This window comes from Corythoichthys intestinalis, chromosome 4 (assembly GCF_030265065.1).
Source record: "Corythoichthys intestinalis isolate RoL2023-P3 chromosome 4, ASM3026506v1, whole genome shotgun sequence".
NCBI lineage: Eukaryota > Metazoa > Chordata > Actinopteri > Syngnathiformes > Syngnathidae > Corythoichthys > Corythoichthys intestinalis.
In genome coordinates, this window is record NC_080398.1 from 52,097,919 (window position 1) to 52,123,377 (window position 25,459).

Below are 25,459 nucleotides of genomic sequence, written 5' to 3' on the forward strand. Positions count from 1 at the left end.
AGTGATTAGCTTCATCTAGGCAAAAAGTTTAGAAGTGCAAAAATTTAAGCTTTGTGTGGGCCATATTTAATGATAATTCCATAATTTGCTGCAGGCCAATGAAAACTGGGCAGTGGGCTGCAGTTGGCCCACGGGCAGTAGTTTGGACAACACTACCATTTATATGTAATATTTTGACATGATAACCGGCATATTGACATCTGGCTGTGATGCAAATCTTGAGCTTTTGCTCTACTCTTGCAGTCACCTTGAGAGGATGAGCAATCGTTGGAGGAGAAAAACAATGTCTAACACTTTTAGAGACAATTTTCCATATTTTGGAGGGCTGTATACCTGTTTATAAAGTATAAATACCTCGTACCAACGTGGACAATGGAGTAGTCAAGTTTGGAGTTTCTGGAGAGGATTAAAACTTCGTGTATGTTCTCAATGTGATATTGTTACTGGGAAAATTCTTCATTCACAAATGCAGATATTTTAAGAGAAAACATTTCTTTAAACTGAATGAGTTTCTTCTGTCGAATAGACCTTTAAATTGGTCAATAATAATAATAAACAGCCCTCAATTTAATCTCAGTACAGTATTTGAAAAAAAATTACCTTGTGAAGCCCTGTCAGTGTGTGTTTGTGGGTGTGGGGGGAGGTGGGGCAGCAAGAGTTATATATTTTGTGAATGTTTGTAAAAAAAAAAAAAAAAAAAAAAAAAAAAATTAAAACCGGTGTTTGTTTGCATATATAATTCCTTCTAAATAAAAAAATAAAAATAAAATAAAAAATACGGAAGACAGTTTGACAGTTGTGACGTCATTTCCGCCATTTTGTGAAATCGGCCAATCAACACGCAACTCAGACGGAAGTGGTATATTTGAAAACTCAATTGAAGGCGCCCCAAATAGGAGGAGTTGGATTTCAATGAAAACGGGTTAGAAACAAGGTGAGATATAATCGAATATATATTTTGGCTAAACGTACTTGAACGATGCAGCGATATAAACAAAACAGCGTGATAAATTGTGGAATAAACCCCAAGTTATATGGCGGCACGAAATGCTAACCCACGTTACATTAGCGTCTCTCAGAAAACGTTTGCGAGATAACTGCATTTGCTTATCACCTTTTGTGATTGCCGTTAAAGTTGCCTCTCTACTGTACAATTTCCCCTTCCAAAGGAAAAGCGAAGTACGATATGCTAGTAATATTCTTTTTGGAAAGTACCATCAGATTCAATGTAAACCGTGCGAAAATGAGTTTATTTACAAGCCAAAAATTGCAACGGTAAGGTCACTAAGAACAGATTCTCGTTAGCGATCCCGATCAGGCTGCAGACATAAACAAAGCAAAATATAAGCAAGTACATATTTAACAACAAATAAAATGCACTATGTGATATCGTGTATGACAAAGTGTTGTACATAATCTCACCCATCTTTACTTTCAGATGGGTGAAAAAGAGCATACGGACACAATGCAGACCCTTGCCAGGGTTTGTCAAAGGCTCAGCAAGATTAGAAAACATCTCAATGAAGGTACTTTTGATGACTTGTTGCCATATCGGGTACAGGAAAAAGGCATACATTTAACCAGCTCTGTTGATTTTTGTTTCAGATGACACTGACAATATTAACCAGATCATCAGCTCAAAGTCGTCTGAAGCTTGTCTTTCATATATGATGGACTTCGAGAAGAAAGGGGACCCTCACTTAGATCCTAACCATTTTGCTCGACTCATTAGTTTTTATACCAGAGTGTTTTCAAACATGCCTCTTGGATTACACTGTCAAAATGAAAGCTATGCCAGGATGTTGATCAGATTTGCAGAATTGAAAGCGTGAGTGACTCTATGCTATAAGTCATGTGCAAGTGCTTGCCTCTGGGGTGTATTTACCTCATTGCTATTTAAAAAATTCAGTGCGCTTTTTATTTGACTGTAGTTTGTTCTTTGTTTCATAGAATTCAAGATGTAAATGAGGCTGAGGCCAACTTCAACGTGGCAAGATCTCACAGCCAGAACTTTGCATTTGTCCACATTGCTCATGCAGAGTTTGCACATTCTCAAGGTGCTAAAATGTTCATGTTATAATAAATAAGTACAGTATATGTTTACTGACATGTATCTTTCCCTTTTTAATCATAATGATCAGGCAACGCCAAGCGAAGTGCTGAAATACTGCACAATGCCATTGAACTGGGTGCCAAACCAAAAGCACTACTTCAGGCGGCCTTGCAAAGATTGGAGGCAGGAAAAAAACACATTTTTCCTGTTGACAAGGAAAACGACCCATGTAAGAATCATTTCTTTCATGTCAAAAGTAATGAATTACTGTGCCACACATTCAAATAATTTTTGCATGGCATTTGTTATTTGGTTGACACTGATCAATGGTAGTAATGGTAGTGCATACATTTTGTGTATAATCATCATTATTTAAAGATGACGTTAGCCATGTCACATTTCACTTTTATAAGGTTCAGTTTGGCATTATTTTGCTTAGCTTCATCATTCTGAGTAGTTTGTGTCAAGGGTTCATTCGCTAAGCACAATACACTGTATTTTAAATGGGGTATTGGCTAAATTATTACCGTATGTGTCATCCATCCTAGCTGCTGCTGCTTCGATTTCAAATGTGCTTTTGATATCTTGTTAATCCCACACAACTGTCTTATTTTATGTATTAATCATTTTAAGTTTTTATTTCATTTTATACTAATGTTTTTTTTTTTTTGTATTGTTGTTGTGTTTGACAGCATATTCAAACTCCACTGCACATAATGTTGTCAAAAAAGACTCTGACATCCAAAAATCAAGCAGAATATCAGATGGAATGGGTGAATTGCATCTGTCAAGCATTTTCAGTTCACGGTAAGGAAACCAACCTCAAACTTTCCAGCTTCTCCATTTTATTAAAGGTGATCTTCCATGGATTTTCCCCCCCAAAGTTTATGCGTGAAATAGGTAAAAAATAGTGTGTGACCTGTTTGAAGTTTGTCACTGGTGTAGTTGCTGATTTTGTAATCTCTTTTGTAAGTCAAGCTATTCTGCAGATGAGCATAGTTTAGATAAGTGACGGTACGATGTCATGAAGAAAATATATCCCCACTTTGTACTAAATACACATTCAATAGCCAATGCATCGCAAGGTTTTTTATAGAGACTTGCCTGCTGAGACACCTACTAAATTACAGCCAAGCGTTAAAAGAGCCAAGAGTTTAAATTTTAACGTTTAAATTTGATCCAGTCAACTATAATCCGGACATTTGCAGTGACAAGCAGAAAGGATCAAACAAAGCAATTAAAAAAAAAAAACAAAAAAAAAAGCACAATCTGGGCATTTTCAATGTAACTTGTCTAGCAAACATAATAAAAATGAATTGGAGGAGTAAAAAAAGGAAAATCACCTTTAAAGTTCAGTGTATGAACATTCCTCTCATGGCAGACAGACTACACGTTACTTGATCAACACTTTTAAAGGGGAAGTTCAGAATTTTTGACATTAGGCTTAATATATCATGAAGCATAATCTTCGAGTTTGCGGGGGTTTAATTAGTTGGTGGAGTTGGTTTCAGGGCTCCGGAGTGGTGCAGCTAGCACGAGTCAATGGGCCCATCCCAGAATGCCAATAAAAAATAACATGCACGCATGAAAATCACCGATGACCCATGCAATCAATATTAATGGCTATGTTTTCAGGATCAAGTTATTAAAACTTACGATTGCATTTCAATAACTGTATGATGAACAGCAACATTTGTAATCCAGCAGCTCTGGAGGTAACTGGCTGCAGAGCAGAGTGATATTTTTTCCACCGATGTGTTAATGCCATAGCCAACAGCAAGTATCCACAGTTTGTATTGTTCCTCGTTCTTCATGGGGAATTTGTGGAAACTCTCATTTACCCATTTAGTCTGTCTGTTTCCACAGCCTCTAAATGCACGTTTCACTATGTTGCCGTTCTTTAGACTCCGTAGACTGATGCTGTATTCGAGGATGGTGGGAAGTCTGAGTTTTCCAAGCGTCGACCAGGAAATATTGGAACGCCACTCGAACTGGGAGGCCCTAGTCATAAAGCCAGAAAAAAACGTACCCCTACCACGAGTTGCTTCAATCACTCGACAAAATGCGCTGCCCATCGAAAAATAATTCGCTCTAATAAAAAACAGCCCATCACACAAATCTGCTTAAACATAAATGGAGAAACCATTGAAAGAGTCTGCTCTACAAAATTCCTGGGAGTCCATATTGATGAGTACCTTAATTTTAAAAAAACATATTGATGAGCTCACAAATAAACTGTCGAAATATTCTGCGCTGTTTTTTAAACTGCGACATTATATCCCACTATCTGCACTTCTCACCCTGTATAAATCTTTATTTGAGCCACATTTACAATATTGTAATATCATATGGTGCAACACATTTCCAACCTATCTAAAAAAGCTTGAAATCCTACAGAAAAAAGTCATACGTGCCATAACATGGTCTGGGTTCAATGCTCCTACTAAATTAATATTTCACCACCACCACCACCTTCTGAGGCTAAAAGAACACAACTACTTTCAAAATGCTTGCATAATGTATCAGGTCATCCATAAACTAAACCGTAAATTAAGTGATCTCATCCCAATCAGTACTCCTCAGCACACATATACTACTAGAAGAAAACATCACATCACAGGAAAAACCAGAAGTCTAAAGTCTACAAGCTTTGGGATTGTATGCAGAGGACCACAGATCTGGAATGAACTGGACGAAACACTTAAAATGTCACACTCCATCTCTATTTTTAAGAGAAAACTGAAAACTCATCTCCTTGCTATGTATGTTTAATATGCTGTCTTTGAATAACATTCCTAAGGTATCACATGTCAAATCCGATGTAATCAGAATTTTGAAATTTCCCATAGTTAATTGCATGTATGTGTATGAATGAGTGTATGTGTGTGTTGCTTGACTGGGCCCCTACTAAAAGCTTTAAATAGCTTATTCGGAGTGTCCCTTTCATACATCTTGTCAGATGAATTGCTTGTATATATGACCATGTTCATGTGTGTACCATGATACGATGTGTGAATAAACTAAACTAAACTAAATAGACCGTCGTTAGGAAAACTTAGGAAGGCAGTTTACAGTGTGGTCTATTTACCTTAGCCATAGCTTTTCCTCCACTATTTGATCACTTATGAGAAGGCAGGTTTGCTGAAGGTCAACATGTCTTTTGATGCTCAAAATAAAACGCTTGGAACCCATTGAGGTCACAGCTGGTACCATCCAAGTGGAATAAGTCCGACTTCCCACTTTCCTCGAATGCAGCATGAGCACGAGTGGCCGAAGCACTCCTCTCTATTGTGGTCGCATTACGCAACAAAAAAAATAGTCTCGCAGAAAAATATGAATTAGGGCAGTTTGGTGTGAGATTGTTTTGGCCGCAAGGGTATTTTGAACAATGATCTGAATTTTGACATGAATTTCTGTTTTTTTTTTTTTTTTTTTTTTTTTTTTTTTTTTTTTTTTTGTTTTGTTTTTTTTTTTGACTATGTTAGATATGTTATTATGTTTTTTAATGGCATGCTAGGTTGGCACCATTGACTCGCACTAGCTTAGCCACTCTGTAGCCCTGAAATTAATAAATAAGAAACTGCACGGAATTTGCTGAAATCAATAAAACACTAAACAGAAAACATGGTAAGGTACAGGTACCTAAATGCAAATGTTGTATGTTTTATTACTTTTCCCATGGTCATTTTAAAAATGTAAGCTTATCGTGTATTATTATTATTTTTATTTTTTTTTTACATCTCCAGGCAAACATCCAGTTCAAACACGACCGCAATGCTTGGACGAGCCTCGTCAAAGAAAGCGACTGTTGATGACTTTGTCAACTTTCCGGTTAGCATTTTATTTTCCATGTTTTACTATTCACAGAGGCATTTTTTGTGTGTTTAGTTGAGTAGAAATGTTCCGGGGGCTTAAGAAGAATGAATGCATTGTCTATTTGCTGTAGACACCATCTGTCAGTCCAGAAAGTGACCCCTGGGGGAATCAGGGCTCTGTGGAGTCCACGACCACTTCTCTTCATACACTTGAAACAAAGAACACCCTGAAATTAGACGGTATAATATCTTTAAAATAATATTTGTCATCATACTAATTTGTTGATCAAAATGTAAACAAATTCAGATGTATTTTGTTATGCTTGATTTGCTGATTTTATTTTTTTCCTTTGCAGATGTAACTTCCAGTTTTGAACAACTCATCCTTTCAAATTCCCCTGAGACATGTTGGGCTTACCTGATTAACCTTGAAAAAAGAGGCAACCCTCATACAGACATCACACTTCATAATAAACTCAAGGACTGTTATTTTAAAGTCTTTTCACGCCTGCCCATAAGAAATTTCAGCAAGAACGAGACCTATGCAAAAATAATGATAAGATATGCAGAACTCAAGGGGTAAGTATAAGCACACTACAGACTAGTGCCTTTTACTATTGTCTTTTTAACTTACTGTACAGTTTATGACTTGTAACCTATCAAGTCCAAAATGATAATACTGTATAAAGTACTTTCCGTTTTTTTCTTTTCTTAAAAGCATTGATGACCCTGATGAAGCTGAAGACCATTTCATAGTTGCGAGAGCCAACTGCAAATCCTTTGCATTTGTTCATATAGCACATGCTCAGTTTTTGGCTTCTCAAGGTATAGTAGCTCAATCAGATATTGGAGGGGAGAGCTCATTTCAATTAGGGTACTGATTATTTTTTTAGTCGAAATTTAATTTAGGATGCTTTTTGTACTCTTGAAGGAAATGTGATGAAGGCAACTTCTGTACTGCTTAAAGCCCAGTCATTAAATGCTCAGCCAGCTGAGCTGCTTGAAGAGGCCCTGCAGAACCTTAAAGCTGGAGAGAAGCAACTTGTTTTCACCAAGAAGGAACACTTCGCCACAGGTATTCTTGAAGCTAAATATACGTATTTATATACATACATATATTAGGCCTGCACAATATATCGTTTGAACATTGCCATCGCAATATGTGCATGCATGCGCAATAGTCCTGTCGCAGGATGTGCAATTGTGTTTTTTGTTTTTTTTAAATACTTAAACTTCTGTTTTGCAACATAAAATCATCATCATGGTCAGTCAACCAAACTCTTCCCAAACAAAGCTATTGAAGTCATCTGGTGAAAATTCTTCCGGTTTAATATTGCAATATACTGTATATCGCAAACCCCCCAAAACTCGCAACTAAGCCTGTCGCAATATGCAGTAATTCCATTTATCGCGCGATAAATTAAAATGAAGGCGGTAATTTTTCCGCTGCGATTTATCGCCTCGCGTGCACGTGCGGCTGACGTGCTGTTAAAAGTTCGTTACCAACTGCGCAAAATGCATCTTCCTTCCACGCCTGGCAAAAACTAGCGCCGGAGCCAATCGTTCCCATTATATCCTATTGTTCAACGTATGCCGGCTGCGTCAGTGCTCCGGAGTGACTGTGGACCATCTACAGCGCGCCGGTGTTGTTGACGTGTGGGCGCTCCCGTCAGGAGTGACATTTCACGCGGGCCGGCTATTTTTCGGCACAACGCCGGATATTTACAACGAAGTCCGCCAAAACATTGTTACCGACTTGGCTGCTACGAACAACCTCGACACCGAACAGCTGAATGAAATTAAGAGCGCTGTGATTCAAACTCGTCCTGTTTATAAAAGTCTGGTGTTGTGTGGTAATGAGCAGACGTGACTTCAGCGGTGCTTGCTAACTTTTTTAATGCGCCCACACACTAGATATCATGAAATGGCAAACTAGATGTGCTACTTCCCATGCCATTGGCTACGTGAGCCCAGAGTGATTATGGGACACGTAGTCCATATACTACATAGATGAATTCTAAACTGTCATGACTGAATGGAAGTTAAGAAGGCCAAATCAATCCATACCAGTGACTATAGATAATGTTGCAAATATTTTTAATTCAGTAGGTGACACAGATGGATTCGGACCACAAATATGAGCAAGACATCCTATCTGCTAAGAGAGCTGTAGCAGTCAACGGTGTGCCCTGCCTCACTTTACAAACAGTAAAGATTGTTCTTAGCACTTTTATACAAACTTTTTTCAGATCAGTAAGAAGTAAGCACATAAATATTATGCACTAAAATGCATGTTTATATGATGCCAATTTAATTTTTGCTCGTTAGCAAAAAAAAAAAAAAAACCCGAAACAATTTTTTTTTTTTTTTTTTAACAGAGCATTAAATGTATTGAATCGGATCGAAAATCGTGTCCCTCGTATCAAAAATCGTACCGATCTGTGACTTAACTGTATCGTTGCATCCCTATGGAACACCGCTGCAGAGGCTATGACGGGAAAAGTTTTCATTTGCCTAAATGCTTAAGTTATTAAGTGCATTTTTTTTTTTTTTTTTTTAACACATTTTATTTATTCTGTGTTTTTGTGCGGTATCAATAATGTTGTTTTTTTACTTAAGAGGCATGGTCTATTGTTTTTAGTGATTTCTTAAAAAGTATTTTTGAATTTAGTCAATATTTAATCGCGTTTAAATGGGTGTACTTGATCTATTAATATATAGTGTATTCTCACTGTGTTATTGTAAATTAGTTTTAAATAAATTGGGGGGGCGCAATAATATCGCATATCGCAATAATTTATGAGAATAATTATCGCACACTAAAATTTGTTATCGCGACAGGTCTACTCGCAGCATTAGTTTTTTTCCCCAATATCGTTCAGCCCTAATATACATATATACATAATATATAAACATCTGCCTCACAGTTCTGAGATCAAGGGGTTCAATCCAGGGCTCCAGCCTTCCTGGGTGGAGTTTGCGCGTTCTTCCCGTGCCTGCTTGGGTGTTCTCCGGGGACTCCGGTTTCCTCCTACATCCCAAAAACATGCGTGGTAGGCTGATTGAACACTCTAAATTGTCCATAGGTATGAGTGTGTGCGTGACCAATCAGGATGTACCGTGTCTACTGCCTGTAGTTAACTGGGGTAGCTGGGATAGGCTCCAGCACCTCTGCGACCCTCGTGAGGATAAGCGGCATGGAAAATGAATGAATGAATATTATATATTGTAGGCCTGTCCCAAACGAATAATATTCTCCCGATTAGTCAGCAGACTATTTTTACAATTAGTCGACTAATCTAATATATATATATATATATATATATATATATATATATATATATATATATATATATATATATATATATATATATTTAATCTAATTTGGCAATGAATTTTTTGTTGGCGCTTATCAATTCACAAAGACATTTTGGAACACTTTAATTCTTTATAAAAGTACAAATAAACACGTAAATAACAATAATAACTCACTAATAAAAAATGAGTTAAAATGCTGATAGCATCAACTAGTGCAAAAGAATGGAATGTAAACAGATTCAGAACACTGACTTCGCATTTCCAACATGATTCCAAACAATTAAAAAAAAAATGCCTAGCATTAATATTATAGTATAGTACAATACATAATAGAAGTATGATAATTATAATAACTATTCATTGCCAATCAGATTTTTCATAAAGGGTGTCATTTTAAAGGTATTCTCAGTATAGAATCCGAATTCTGAAGTATGTGGGATTAACTCCAGAAATCGTTATTTATATAACGAACATGGCATGCTTTTATTTTTAAATGTTCGCTAAACGGCTAACTTAAGCTTTACACTCCGCAAAAAAAGCACTTCTTGTCATTTGGTGTCAGTAATAAAATTGTTTTCATTTCTTTCGTTTGCAAATGCTGTCAACCAGCAATTTTTCATGTTTGAAGTGTCACCTTTTAACTGCAAGTTTGCGCTTTGGACAAGACTGCTAATGTTTTATAGCAGTCTAAAGTAGGTTCTTTGTTTCCTATTAGTCTCAATGTAGCAATGCTAATGTACAGTGTTTAATATAGATGTGTTATTGTGTTTCCTTATTTTGTATGTCTGAACTGTAATTCTACGGCGTGTTGATTACCGATAAACATCTGTGAAATGAACTAGAGTCTCATATGTCACCTACACGCACGCACAAATGTATGCATGCATGCACGCACGCGGTGATAAAACACAGCTGTGAAAATTATCGCCCTCATTTTTATTTACCTTGCGACAAATGGACTCATTGCAAATCGCAACAGGCTTAGCAAAATTCAATAAAACTTGTCGTGAGTTAGTTAGATGGACTTACTCTTGTCGTCTTCGAAAATGCAGGGGCCGTTTACATGGTGAATCTCCGATTTCGCAGTGTTTCCCACAAATGAACGAGACTGTGGCGGCCCGCCACAGTCTCGTTTGGGCCCGCCACAGTCTCGTTTGCCCCCCCACCCCCGCCGGAAAAAAAAAAAAGATAATCAGATGCGTCAGTCAGCCGATTACACAGCTGTAGCCCACTACACTCTACTACCCGCGAGAGCGCGCGCGGGTAGTAGAGTAGTTTTAGAGTAGTATTTTATTTAGTTACGAGACGCAAGGGGAACGAGTAGGAAGAATAGGAGAACGAGCGAGATAGCGAGAGATAGCGGTCGCATGTCTTAGCAGCACGCTGTTATTTTGTTATTGTTTTTCTGTATTATTGTTACCACAATCAAGTGAGTAAGCAATTACAGACTTCTCTCCTTCTTCCCCATATCCGGGGCATTACAATAGTTTGGATCGGACTTTTCGGCGAAAGTGAGCGGTGGACGGCCGTCTTGGACGGAAAGCAAACTTTGATTGAACTTGCGCGGAGAGGCGGGGCCCATTATAAAGCCTTGCTCTATTTTCAGAGCGTTGGTCACAGTAAAATATTTATTAGTTCAAGCAGAGTAAAACGATACATATTCACGGTACAAGAACGTCGTTTCCGTGTCCATCGATTGGTAAGAAAAGGCTGTTTGTACGAGTGACGTGTGGGCGCTCCCGTCAGGGGGGACATTTCGCGTGGAGTGGCTATTTTTCGGCACAACACCGGCGCGCCAACTTCAGACAATTACGGCTGACGAAACTTTGATAAATGCAACCCCCCCACCCCCCAATTTCGCGAGCTCTGGGACACTCGAAAAATGACTCTCATACCTCTCCTTGCTAAGTTAATGGTACCTCGATGTGCGTTTGTGTGGAAATTTAGTTCACGAACAACGGGGGAAAAACTATTCACCTTCTCACCGAATCAAGTAAAAGTCTTTACACGGCTATTAGAATTCCCCCAGTCCTGTAAATGGGTCAGTTGACAGAAGGACTGTTATTGTTGTGGTAATGTAGTACTTACGAGGGTCAAATAAAAAGGAAAAAGGAGGACTACGACGGCGGTCTGAAACCCGCGGCTCTCGGGCCGCATGCGGCTCTTTAGCGCTGCTTTTTTTTTTTTTTTTAATGGAAAAAGATGGGGGAGGGAAATATATTTTTTGTTTTAATAGGATTTCTAGGAGGACAAACATGACACAAGCATTCTTTCAATTCATTAATATTGTAATGAAGTTAAACTTGTGGTGGCATCGTTCAACAGAGTAGTCACGTGGTGCGCTATAGGATCCACTGCAGGGAAAATAAACATTTAATCATGAAGGCTAATGATGTATTTCTAGCCAACTTAGTCATTTTTATAGTAGGCTAATATAGCTAGTATTGATAATTATAAGGCTTGTACAAGGCTTTGAATTTTTTGCTGCTCCAGACATACTGTATCAGTTTTTTTTTTTTTTTTGGGGGGGGGGGGGGGGGGGGGGGGGTCAAATATGGCTCTTTCAACAGTTTGGGTTGCCAACCCTGAGTCACTACGAGATGTAAGTCGTACTATTGCTACGAGAAAAAAAGTCGCATTATTACATAGGGTAACGTAGCTGTAATCAGCTACGCATTTTACATACATGTACCGTAGCTGAGAGCTATAACATTAGCCTAGCTAATGAAATATTTCAAATATATTTTTGTTATGGTTCTTCTTGGGGGGAAAAAATAATGAAGAAAAAAAAAAATCGCCGTGGCACGACATGGTGAGGCGGTCCGACTCCGATGCAGCCCACCACCACAGTTTCAAAAAATCCTATGGGAAACACTGTGACATGTTTGCATTTGTATGGGCCCGTCTCCATTCGAACAATGTTGCAATTCCGCATGAAAACGATGTAGTATTCATGCCAGGCCCTAGGGGGCAGTGCAGATTTACAAGGTGACAGCAAATGATGCACTTTGACCCCACCAAAATTCCTCAGCTCCGAAAAAAATATACCCGCCAACTCGAAGCGATGGCATTTTTCTTTTGTTCAAAAAGGCACAAAAATGAAAACATTCAACATATTTAATTTAAGAATATTATTAAAACAGTAAATTAAAGCCAACATTCCGCCATATTTGCTGTTTTTAATGTTTAGTAGCACTGCTACTAAACGCCCAATGTGACGTGCACGAGTGCTGACGTTATCGGCGCTGTGTTGCGCCGCGGGAGCCTTTGATTTGCATGCGGAGATAGCCCCTAACAATGCCCCGCAATCGAATTCTTCCTTTTGGGAGGCAGGATTCAGAATTTTTCGTCTTCCCCTTCCGCCTTCGCCGACACCATATGCACGCACAGTCATTGCGCCTTCGTGTCGCAGAGTCGCCATGTAAACTGCCCCTAAAACTGGGTGACAGCGTAGGTGTTTATTCACGGCCGACGTGCAGCCAAGCTTGGCATTGAAGAGACAGGACACAGCAGTGTACCCTCCTTTGTTACTTTGAAATAAGTCAATGTTTTGGACAGTGGTGCGCTTTTTTGGCTTTGTGCCGCTTTCCCCGCTTGCATACCGAGCGTCCGACATTCTGAACTTTCCACGCATATATTTTTTTTAACCCTTCGTTAACAGTCGACGGAATGTTGTGCTTGTCGACGGATTTACGTCATCGATGACGTCGACTAGTCAGGACAGCTCTAATATAAAGTATATAAAAAGTCTGCACAGCAACATACGTAGGCACCAGATGATCTATTTTGACTTAATGTTGCAACACAAAAGATTAGCACCATCGCTAAGGGATATTTTTGATAGTTTTTGGCCTAATTGTGACTGAAAGTGTGTTTGTAAATGTAAACTGCTCGCTAAACACAACACCTTCATCATGTGCATCCATTGTAAAGAATCTTTTTACATAAATAGAAAAAAACACAGACTTCCAATTTTTTTCTGATGTGTAATAGTGACGAAAAGGGTAAATAAAAGCCAGCATTTCTAAAGTATAGGCTAGAGCTAAATCACAACATTTTTGGGAGAAAACATTACAATATTTTTTCTTAATTGGTTAACCCTCGTCCTAATTGGCTCTGTCGTTTCAATTGATGATTTATATTAAAAAAATAACAAATTATCAACTGTATTTAAGTTCATTTAGACATTTCACGCTAGGGTTGAACGGTATTGGGAAAAAAAACTTAAATTGCAACTTTCTGGCGATATATTGCAATATTTAAACTAGAATTTTCACCAGATGACTTAAATAGCTCTGTTTGGGAAGACTCACCATGTTTTTGTATTAGTGTATTGCATTTAGTATTTCATTAGATTGTTTCCCCCTTTTTTTTCCACATTTATCTTTGTATTCTTCATTTTTTTCCCCCTTTATTTTATATTCTTTAAACAATTTATCATATTCTTCATTATACATGTTATCTTAGTTTTTGTATTTTTTATTGTAGCATTATATATTTAAGGTGCTTCAATATACTTTAATTGTATTTATTTAAGAACTGAAAGTACAAAAAATGGCAAAACCGCGATATATGATTGTATTCATATAATACCGTCTAATCAAGGTTTAGGGGGTTTGTGAATGCTCAAGGGATACAGGAAGCCATGTCGTTGCACACTTGCTGGTTTTAATGAAGCAAACCAAAAGTTTCCGTTTGGAGTGGGGGTAAAAAAAAAAAAAAAAGATCACGATAGGAGTATTGCGTATGCGCGTTTCGCGATGGCGATATTCAAACCTGATATTGTGCAGGCCTATTTCACCATACTTCAAGCAAATCACCAATACCACCTCTGTAGCGCTAATGTACAGTTCATGTCTGAAGGACACTTGGCTAAAGCATATGGTTATCAACGACCCCCCCCCCCTTCCTTTATTTAATTTTTTTCCTCACACTTCGTTATTTTCCTTAAAAAAAAAAAAAAAAAAAAAAAAAAAAAAAAAATTGAATCCTGGCTTTGGATATTGTTGCATTTTAAAAATGAATACGGAATGTAGCATATTATATCACATCCACTATAATAAACTTCATATACTATACATCTATTTTTAAATTGATATCTTCATTTGGGGTAAACTCTAGAACCCCAGCTCGCTGCTAGGGTTGCAGTGAACGAAACAGTGGAATACCCCAAACCTGCCAGCAAGGAGAGTGTATCAACTGGAGAGTGGAAGATGCCGACAATGAAGGATATTTCTCCAGAGGTCTGTCATTTTTTTAAAAATACACTTTCCGCAAAACCCTTTTGTAATTTACTAATTTTGAAGCTGTAGCATGGCAGCGCTACTGGCATCAGGCAGAAACTTCTCCAAAATCATCACTTTTAGGGAAAAAAATGTTTGTTTGAACCAAAAACATTTCTTTGGCAATTTTTGCAAGACATTGACGAGCCTTTTTTTGTCAATTGAAAATTGTCCACACGGGTATTTTACAATTGTATTATCAATTGATTTATGACAAAATATGATAAAGAACAAATTTGGACATAATTTCAGCTCATTGCCAATTCCTATTAGGTTGTCCATATAGTTTTTTCAAAGCAGTCACTTATTTCAGCTGCTTCTTACTGATATCAAGGCTGTATATGCAGGCGGCTGTCTAACTTGAGCAGTGGCTAGTGACATCTGGCATATACTGTACATTCTTTTTTAGAAAGAATCCCTGTGATGTCCATTTTTTTCTGAACCCCTGCCTTCAATTAAAAAACTTCTCACTTATTTTACGAGACATGTATGAAACGTAATAGATACAGTATATGGTATAATGCTCCTAAAAACAAATTTTCCTAAGTTAAACATGTATGATTATAAAAGAGAGATGATATATTTGAAAATTCATGAAATCGTCTGACACATAAAATTTCAATCAACGAGTGCAATGCTGCACAGTTCAGAAACTGCTTCATGGTGTCAGATATTTTAGAACCAGAGGCCGTCATCTCCCAATTTTACATCGATGAAAAAACCCTTATACACACAATGTATTATGACGGCTTCCTTTTTGCTTGCACTTATTTTGGTTTCAGATGAAACGTGACACACCACCTTATTCCGAACCAGCTCCTTCTGTGTTAAAATCCGTCCCGACTCCGTCTCTGCTTCAATCAAAATTAGATCCACAGACACCAGATAACTACAGAAAACCATATGCCAATAGGTAATACCTATGAAGGGCATTTGGCTAGAATACATCGATTTTGTGTACTGGCTTTAAATGCTAAGGAAGCTTTAATGAGAGGCACTGTGTAAATTAATCTCCAAACTGTCTTTCTACTAATCTCTTCAGCTTTATTACTCCTATCGTCAAGAGAGACCCTGCAGTATTGTATTCATCCACAATATCAGCACATAGACGAGGACCTGTTCAGAAGCCACACACACCTCTGAACCAATTAGCTGGCTCTCACGCATTACAGGTACATACAGTATCCCGCATATATTGTATAATAGTTAGTTACATTACATAAGATGTGTCTTTACATTCATCTTACTTTGGATAAGTATTACCAGTATTTAAAAGTAAAATAACAAAACTCTGAGCTTGCCAGTTGAGAAAATGGCAATCAAATTTGGTTTTTCTATTCAATAATAATATGCCATATGGTTATTTTCAATAGCCAGAGGCACAAATCGGTGTTAAACTCTTATTTTCCAACTATTTTAAACTGTATTAAAATATATTTTATAATACCGGCAGGCTCCCATCAATTCACTGTCAAATGAATCCATTACCATTAAAGGCAAGCAGTTCTTCATTCTTAAAATGATTGGACAAGGTGGATCCAGCAAGGTAAACAATGACTGAAAGGAAATATAAGATGCAAAATATTTTGTCTACCTAATACACAAGTAGTAGTTGGTATTGGTAATCATTGTCTGCTTTACTTGATTTATTATTATTTTTTCTCAAGGTGTACCAGGTCTTGGATCATAAAAAACAGTTGTTTGCTGTGAAATATGTAAATCTTGAGGACGCAGATGCTCAGACAGTGGAAAGTTATAAAAATGAGATAGAACATCTGAACCACTTGCAGCAATACAGTGATCAGATCATAAAGCTCTATGACTTGTAAGTACTGCACTGTACATGTCTGGTTAAAAAAAAATCTAAATATAATGTGTATATACTGTATTTGTGTGTATATATGTATGTGTGTGTTTATATACAGTGAAGAAAATAAGTATTTGAAAACCAAGCTATTTTGCATGTTCTCCCACTTAGAAATCATCGAGGAGTCTGAAATTTTTATCGTAGGTGCATGTCCACTGTGAGAGAGCTCATCCAAAAAGAAAAATTCATAAATCACAATGCATGATTTTTTAAACAATTTATTTGTGTGATACAGCTGCAAATAAGTATTTGACCACCTGTCTATCAGCTAGAATTCTGACCCTGCAAGACCTGTTAGTCCACCTCCACTCCATGTATTTTCCTGAATCAGATGAACTTGTTTGAGGTTGATAGCAGCATACAGACACCTGTCCAACTCATACAATCGGTAAAAATCTTGTAACATGGTCAAGACCAAGAGCTGTTCAAAGACACCACAGACAAAATTGTACACCTTCACAAGGCTGGAAAGGGCTATGGAGCAATTACCTAGCAGCTGTTGGGGCAATCATTGGAAAATGGAAAAAGCTAAACATGACTGCCATCGCAATTGGAGTGGAGCCCCATTTAAGATATCACCTCGTGGGGTCTCGATCCTAAGAAAGGTGAGGATCCCGCCCAGAACTACACGACAGGAGTTAGTCAATAACCTGAAAAGAGCTGGGACTACCGTTTTCAAGGTTACTGTAAGTAAATCACTAAGGTGTCATGGTTTGAAATCATGCATGGATGGAAGGTTCTCCTGCTTAAACCAGCACATGCCAAAAGGCCGTCTTAAGTTTGCCTATGACCATTTGGATGATGCAGAGGAGTCATGGGAGCAAGTTTTGTGGTCAGATGAGGGTAAAATAGAACTTTTTTGTCACAATTCCACTACCCGCGTTTGGAGGAAAAAGAATAATGAGTACTATCTCAAGAACATCATCCCTACTGTGAAGCATAGGGGTGCAAGCATCATGTTTTGGGGGTGTTTTTCTGTGCATTGGACAGGACGAGTGCACTGTATTAAAGAGAGAATGACTAGGGCCCTGCATTGTGAGATTTTGGGGAACAACCTTCTTGCTTCAGTCAGAGCATTGAAGATGGGTTGTGCCTGGGTCTTTCAACATGACAATAAACCGAAGCACACAGCCAGGAAAACCAAGGAGTGGCTCTGTAATACGCATAACAAGGTTCTAGCATGGCCTTGCCTGTCTCCATACCTAAACCCAATAGAAAACCTATGGAGGGAGCTCAAACTACGTGTTTCTCAGCGACAGCCCAGAAACCTCACTAATGGGTGGTGTAAGATCCCTCCTGCAGTGTGTGCAAACCTGGTGAAAAACTACAGGAAACTTTTGACCTCTGTAATTACAATGGCTGCTGTACCAAATATTACCATTTATTTTCTGAGGTGTTCAAATAATTTTTTGCAGCTACATCACTCAAAAACATTTTTAAAAATCATACATTGGGATTTCTGGATATTTTTTTTAGATTCTCTTTTACAGTGGACATGCACTTATGATGAACATTTCAGACCCCTCCATGATTTCTAAGTGGGAGAACTTGCAAAATAACAGTGTGTTCAAATACTTATTTCCTTCACTGTATATTCCATCCTATACAAATCAATGTGTACCATTTAATTCTGTTCATCAAATTATGTTTAGTTGAGGGGTGGTTTTAATATCACACTGTAGTTCATGTTTCAAGGTCCTGTAAAATGGAAGTCAATATAAACATACTGTACATAACAAAACCACACATTTACCCCAAATTGCTAAGTATATGTCATGTGGCTTGAGTATTGGGAAAATAAGGCTGGTCTGTCGGCCTGAGAAGCTGTAGATGTGTCTGCTAACAGTGCTCAAGCCATGCCCCCCCCTCCCCCAAGATTTAATGTCAATCAACTACCTCTACTTGTTATGACGTTGAAACTGGATGCTGCTTTGTGCAGCTTGTTGCCTGTGAAACTCATCTTCCATGCCAACAAAGCTTACAACAGAATACGTGGGGGGCGTCTCTCTCTTTGCCATTTTTTTTTTTTTTTTTTTTTTTGCTGCACATTACTCCCACCTCCATCTTGGCAAGGTTTTGCAAATGCACAAACCAAATGTGTAGGCATAGCATGATGACCAAGTTATGAATGAGGAAGTTGCACTTGGGCCTTGTATACTGGGACGGACAGGGGAAAACTTGGGGATTTGCCGACGTCATTTAGACCTGCCTAAAAAATAATCCTGCCGGCTAAGGAGGAGAAAAAGTTTGCTATAACTCAGCAATTCAACACTCACTTGTTTTGTCTTCACACATTTCAACAAACATATTAAATTAATGTAGAAAGAAATGAAAACGAGTTTCTAACACCATTAAGGGCAAATACGTGGACATTTATGATATATAAATGTGTGCTTCTTTTAATGTCTCTCTGTTCATGTTTTTGCAGTGAAATAACAAACAGCTATATTTATATGCTGATGGAGTGTGGTAATTTGGATCTTAACACTTGGTTGCGGAAACGAACCACTGTCAACCCACTTGAGAGGAAGTTCTACTGGAAGAACATGCTTGAGGCTGTCCAAACTATCCACAAACATGGTACATAGAATGGTATATTTTCTTTCAATGCCCCCAAAAAAGAGTTACTGATATTTATAACCAAACTTATGGTTTCTTTGTCTTTTTGATGCAGGTATTGTCCACAGTGACTTGAAGCCAGCTAATTTTGTCATTGTCAATGCATCACTGAAGCTAATTGACTTTGGCATTGCGAACCGTATTCAACCAGACGTGACGAGCATCATGAAGGATTCCCAAGTAAGAGCTGTGAATGTTTGGCATGCTATCAGTTGACGCAACAGCTCCTACAGACGTTGCGCCACGGCTTCCCGTAGGGGACTGGGCCAGGCAAAGCGTCGTGAAAGCTTTCACTGCGATAAACTCCAACACACGTTGCGTTCTAATGCCGGATTTAGATGGAAACAGGATGATAGTTTTAGTATATACAAACAGGCAGGAGGATTCAAGGTAATATATAAAATAGCATGCATGCATGCACTTTGAAACATTGTGGAAAAATAAAATGGAGAAAATTAGCGTAACTTAGCTTGAAATATTAACTTAAAATGAATGATAACTGCCAAGTTTTTTTTTGCTTTTAAACAAACAATCTAGACTGTTTTATCCATCGAAATTCCGGGACTTACGCATGTTTACAAGAATTTTCAACTTAAAGAGCTCTTTGTTTTGTGATGGACGCCATTGATTTTGTATCCATACACAATAGCGTAACTTTGCATTAAAATATAATCAGGTAATTTTCGGCCAAACTGTCTTCTTTTGGCAAAAAACTAGTAACTTAAACATTTCTGTGTCTATGCAAAAAACAACAAAGGCCAGATAGCCGGCAAGACGTGCAGAGGCAATGGTGACATCGCAATTCAACCTAAATAAGTTTGTGATTGTATATAGAAAAATGCTAAATTTGCTTTTGTTGAGTAAAATCAAGATGATTCTGCATGCTTTCCTCAAGTATTACGATTATAATGTGAAAATTGAGTGATTTATTAGCTGTTAAAAACAAAATTGCAAAATTGCACTGAACTGGAAAAAAAAAATATTTCGGGCAAAAACTTATATGGTATGTTAAATATTGCTATTGATCCTTAAAATAAGTGATTATCACTGCATTTGGTGATTTTTGTGCATCTAGCGTAAAATCTGAGAACATTATAGCCATTTTAAGTTTTTTAATACTTAAATAAGAAATATTAAATCGGGATTTTATTGGGAACGACTGAATATTTTGATACTGCTGCTCATCGAGACTCATATACTGTATGCCTAAGGGAGGTGCCTGTTTTGGTTTTAGATCGCTAGCGGCTTTGGTTTTGAAAATATTTGTATTTTAAGTTTTTGAAAATGGGCCCCCTAGGAAGAGGACCCACGCCCCGTTTCCCGTCAACTGATAGTGAAGTCTATGGTGAAGTGTAGTTTGTAGTAATGATTCATTTTACTATGTAATATTTCTTTCTTTCTTGATCACAGGTTGGAACCTTGAACTATATGCCACCTGAGGCAATTAAATACACTTCATCCCAGCATGGGAAAGCATGTTCAAAAGTACTCTTCCCTTTGTTTATTCAACAATAACTATTTTCTGATTAATAGAAGTGTGTCATAACTTTTGTTTGTTTTGCTTCCAAGATTAGTCCAAAAGGTGATGTGTGGTCTCTTGGGTGTATACTCTACTGTATGACGTACAAAAAGACCCCATTCCAAAGCATTACCAATCAAATCACCAAGCTACACGCCATCATCGATCCCAGCCATCAGATCGAATTTCCTGACATCTCAGAGAAGGAGTTGCTGGATGTGTTGAAGGTAAGAGACCCAAAAATGCCAATACTTGTATTTTTAATCAGTTTATTTATACAACAGTTATGAGTTGTTATAGTTTTCTGGATAATGTCAAATGAAACTAAGTAATAAGCTTGCCAAAATTGAATGTTGAATTTTTAGCCCAAATATTCACAATAGAATGTTAGGTGTACCGTATTTTTCGGACTATAGGTTGCACCTGAGTATAAGTCACATCAGACAAAAAATGCGCAATTAAGATCGAAAAAACATATATAAGTCGCTCCGGACTATAGGTCGAATTTTTGGGGGAAATTTGTATGAGAAAATTCAACACCAAAAACAGACATGTCCTCTTGAAAGACAATTTAAAATAAAAATAGAACACATAACAACAGGTTGAATATGTGTACAGTATGCTAATGTTGCGGTTTAGTGTGAAAATAACAATGAAATGATATAATAATATGTTAATAATTTCACACATAAGTTGCTCTGGAGCAGAGGTGGATAGAATAGCCAAAAATTTTACTGAAGTAAGAGTAGCGTTACTTCAAAATAATATTACTCAAGCAAAAGTTGTCATCCAAAAATGTACTCAAGTACAAGTAAAAAAAAAGTGTCCAGTGAATAGAATACTCAAGTAATGAGTAACATTGTGAGTAACTGCTTATTTTTGTATTATTATTTTTTAAAGCATGTTAGTTTTTTTTTCTATCAGCAGAAACTTATCTATATGAACTGTTGTTATAATGATACTGTACAACAACCCATTATAGAAATACACACACAAAAAAAAGAAATCATTGAATTCCGGCGAGAGGGGGAAAAAAGACAGAAATGAAGTATTATTCATCCAAGAGCATGAGTGCCTTCTAGTGGAGAAAATAGTTTAATTTGAATAGTGAATAGTTCCATCATAGTTACTATTGTGATATTAAAAGGATCATAGCTCAGGTTTTCCGTGGTCAATCGGTGCCAAATAAAAACTGGGAGAGAGGTTTAAATCCATGCTTTCGATTCATGTTGAGGGCAGCGCTCAATGTCAAATACTTCATTTTTTATGGTGCTTTAAAGACACCACATGATTGAACAGGCTGGCGTGATCATAGAACAGCAAGCTTGGGTTAGATTGGTATCATGGAGTAATGTGATTATTGTTGCGATGTCTCATTGGTGAAATCGGTAGAGCTGCTCTTAGCAACGCTGGCTAAAACAAATAATAAATCTAATATGTGGAATAAAGAGGAAAAATGTAACGACTCTTGTGGAGCCCAAAGTAGCAGAGTAAGAGTACCGGTTTTTCTCCACAAATCTACTCAAGTAAAAGTAAAAAGTGTGTCTTAGTAAAACTACTATTAGAAGTACATTTTTCTCAAAAGGTTACTCAACTAAATGTAACTGAGTACATGTAACGCATTACTACCCGCCTCTGCTCTGGAGTATAAATCGCACCCCTGGCCAATCTATGGGGAGAAAAAAAAAAAAAAACGCGAATTACAGTCCAAAAAATACGGTACTTCATTTAACAGTGGAATTTATGGCTGTAATGCTCATATACTGAAATGATTTATCTAAAGAAGTTATGATTTTTTTTGTTTTGTTTTGTTTTTGACACTTTTAGAATCATTTGGGTCATGAATTATTCCAAACAAAATAAAATGGGTGTCTTCACAGAACACACTGACAAAGAAGTACTTGTAGAGATGCATACTTCAGTTATACTTTTTTTGTGTCATAATGGTACAGTTAATCAGTTGGTAAAATCTAACATACTATCTCGTTGAACTGAACAGAGGTGCTTGGTTCGAAATCCCAGAGACCGCATATCTATTGCAGAACTGCTAGAGCATCCATACCTACAACTGAATCCACAGGAGTCGCAAGAACCAGGTAGCCTTCTCACATTCACTCACACATGTTTTTTCATGTCTGTTTAGATCCCTTACAATCTTAAAACGGATTTTATCACGAGTTGCCAACCTTGGCGGAATTAAAAGGAATATTTTTGAAATGGTTGATCCAAACTAATCAAAGTGGTTTTCATGTAGTATGACAAAAGAGAATATTTCTGTTAATGAATGATGACAGACAAATGCAACATTTCAAAAAAACTAAACTGACATCACCATATTGTAAAAAATAAAGTAAAACAAAAGATTATCTTTGGAGAGAGTTGAAGCTTGGCGTTTCCAACCACCAGCCTCAAACCTCCAGGATTTTGAGCTAATCTGCTGAGATGAGTGGATTAAAATTACTCCTGACATGTGTGCCAATTTAGTAAAAAACTATAAAAAATGTCTGACTGCTCTGCTTTCCAACAAGGGCTTTGGCAAGCATTAAATCATGTTTTACTAGGGTGTCCGATAGTTAATTACGTTATGTCATTAAATTGCAAACTTCCATAACAATTGGACATAAGGTACAACTGACTCGAAAATGCACCCACAAGATGTACAAGCCTTCATGTCTGAAAATTATTGTACGTATTTCCCCTACTGTACCTACAATAGAGCAAAAATTATGTTACTGAAATAGCTTTTTAATTTATTTATTTATTATTATTATTTTTTTTTAATAAAGATTGTGATTTTAAAAATGAAAATTACAGGCCAATTTTGCCAATTTTTTCAGAACGTCGATGCAACGGTGATCTGCAGAAAATCCTTATGGATCTTGCAGCGCTTCAATCTCCCAACACCATTGTCAGAGCTGCGAATGTGAGATTTTGTAGAAAAATTGAAAAATTTTCTCCAGCCAATTTGCTTCATGTTATTTGGTGTTTTTTTTTTCTTAACAGAATCTGGCCAAAATGTGCAGCAGTGGCAGGAAGCTGGATGTGGCAGAGTGTGCTAAGCCAATTTAAAAATGCAGGAAAGAAATGTAAATATATTGTTTTATATACTTATCCACACACTTTAGAATAGAATAAAAATATTAACTGCAGTTTACTTTTTTCTTAAAGTAAAATGGTTCTCTGCAATCTTATCTTTGTATACAAAAATAAAGGCACTGTATCCTCACAATTGTGAATGTGTCCCTGTAATTTATTTTATTGCTGTGCCAAATCACAAAAAGGCTATTCATCAACAGCTATGGCACCGTATGAATGAAGACCATTTCAGGAAGAAAACAATATATATGTTGGAAAACACTCAGGTGACTTGAAGTTCTGCTCTGAGACCCCCAATTTGGGCAAATTTCAAAATTGTCCAATATGCACGTGTGATACATCATTGGAAAACTTAAAATCTCAATTTTCTTGGGGAAGAAAAATTTGAACAGGAGGGCATTTTAAAAATTTAAACACCAAAACCCTAACTGGAGGTGAGAGCATGAGTGAGCACAATTAAAGACGCCATGATTTTAATGAGTTATCGCGCACTTACCTTGTTTTGATCCAAAAACTCCATATAGCATGTATCACTGAGTGTCAAAACACAGATGTGAATGGCAACAGCCGGATTTTTTGCGGATTTTATGGGTGAAACATGGTAACATAACAAAGGTCATGATGCAGAAATCGCAGACATCAAGGAGTGTTCAAGATGTTCTTTTTCATATACTTACCCTTTTAAACCTCTTTTTTTTTTTTTTTCAATATTTCTTTGTTTTGATCGATTATTTATCACCTAACATATCGGGGAAAATGTGACGGTAACAAAAAAAAAAAAAAAACTATTAAGCGATAGTTGTGAGGTGATATCTGTGACTAATTCACAGACACCATTTTTATCATTGTGACTTAATTTGTTTAAAATATTAGAGTGAATAATTTTTTTAAGTTTTTTTTTTTTTTTTAATGAAATACTAGACATCAATTAATGATTCTAAGCTAAAAATGACCGACATTTGGCAGCATATAGACATATTGTTCTATCAAACACAACAGTTCTTTTGGCTTAAAATACAGCAGTTTATTTTAAAGGGGTGCAAGAGCAGAAACTGCTTTTCCAGCCTTGTCTGTGTTTTCTGCCTTATATATATGGCGGAAAACACTCAGGCCACTTGAAGTTCCGCTCTGAGACCCCCCCAATTTACCCACATTTCTAAATTGTATATATATATATTTCTGTTCAGATCAGTAAAGCTTTGAGTCAAAGCACTAACAAAATAAAAAAAAAATGTATAACAAACCGTATCACACTTGAAACGTTTTTGCAATCTCAGATCATTTTTGACGATTTGATGTCATGCTACGTGACAGGATCATGATTCTGAGTACCACGATTTCCTATTCGAGACTGGTATCGTTACGGTTTAATTGTTTTCTGTTATAGAATTACCAACTTTTAATAAGGAAACATTGTGTTTTTTTTAATATTCACATTTTTAAAAAAAAAGAAAAGAAAGAATTAGGCTTGTTTTCTTTATTTTTTATTTACCAAAATTAGAAGAAGAATCAAATGGCCGATAGGTACACGGACTCTAAGAGTGAGACAAAATACATGATTTTGTGTACATTATTGTAGTCTGCTCATAATGACAGCTCTGAGAACGATCACCTGCTATTAACCCTTTGACTAAGGAATGCATACGATTTTTTTAATTAACCGAAATGAACAATCAAGAAAAAAAAAAACAATAACAACGAATGATGCATTTTTCGCACCTAAAAACCTCACTTACACGCCCCCTCTCTTAACCAATCATACCATTTTATGTAAATTGAGCCGCTCCTTACTCCTGATCTTGTTGAAAGAGGGTTCACTCTTTAACATGCCTGAACTCGGCCTTCCACAGGGGAGTGATTACTAAACTTTGGGTATTGCTGACCCCTAAA

At 37.1% G+C, this 25,459-nt stretch overlaps 1 protein-coding gene across 1 annotated transcript; it reads left to right on the forward strand.

Annotated features, from left to right (window-relative positions):
* The first annotated feature begins 822 nt into the window (after positions 1–822).
* Positions 823–23,691, forward strand: ttk (ttk protein kinase). Its single transcript, XM_057834477.1, has 23 exons — positions 823–934; positions 1,439–1,526; positions 1,606–1,828; positions 1,951–2,057; positions 2,142–2,282; positions 2,746–2,860; positions 5,800–5,884; positions 6,000–6,108; positions 6,225–6,447; positions 6,587–6,693; positions 6,800–6,943; positions 14,308–14,429; positions 15,251–15,381; positions 15,511–15,640; positions 15,922–16,014; positions 16,136–16,293; positions 18,764–18,915; positions 19,010–19,134; positions 20,365–20,439; positions 20,524–20,700; positions 22,473–22,569; positions 23,311–23,396; positions 23,477–23,691. The coding sequence occupies exons 2-23, from the start codon at positions 1,439–1,441 to the stop codon at positions 23,540–23,542; spliced, it is 2,754 nt and encodes a 917-aa protein (XP_057690460.1). The 5' UTR covers positions 823–934; the 3' UTR covers positions 23,543–23,691.
* The last annotated feature ends 1,768 nt before the right edge of the window (positions 23,692–25,459 follow it).

Coding starts and splice junctions, on each gene's coding strand:
- ttk (XM_057834477.1), top strand. CDS start 1,439: ATGGGTGAAAAAGAGCATACGGACACAATGCAGACCCTTGCCAGGGTT. Junction 2,861..5,799: donor TCAAGCATTTTCAGTTCACG/GTAAGGAAACCA, acceptor TTACATCTCCAG/GCAAACATCCAGTTCAAACA. Junction 15,382..15,510: donor AGAAAACCATATGCCAATAG/GTAATACCTATG, acceptor TAATCTCTTCAG/CTTTATTACTCCTATCGTCA.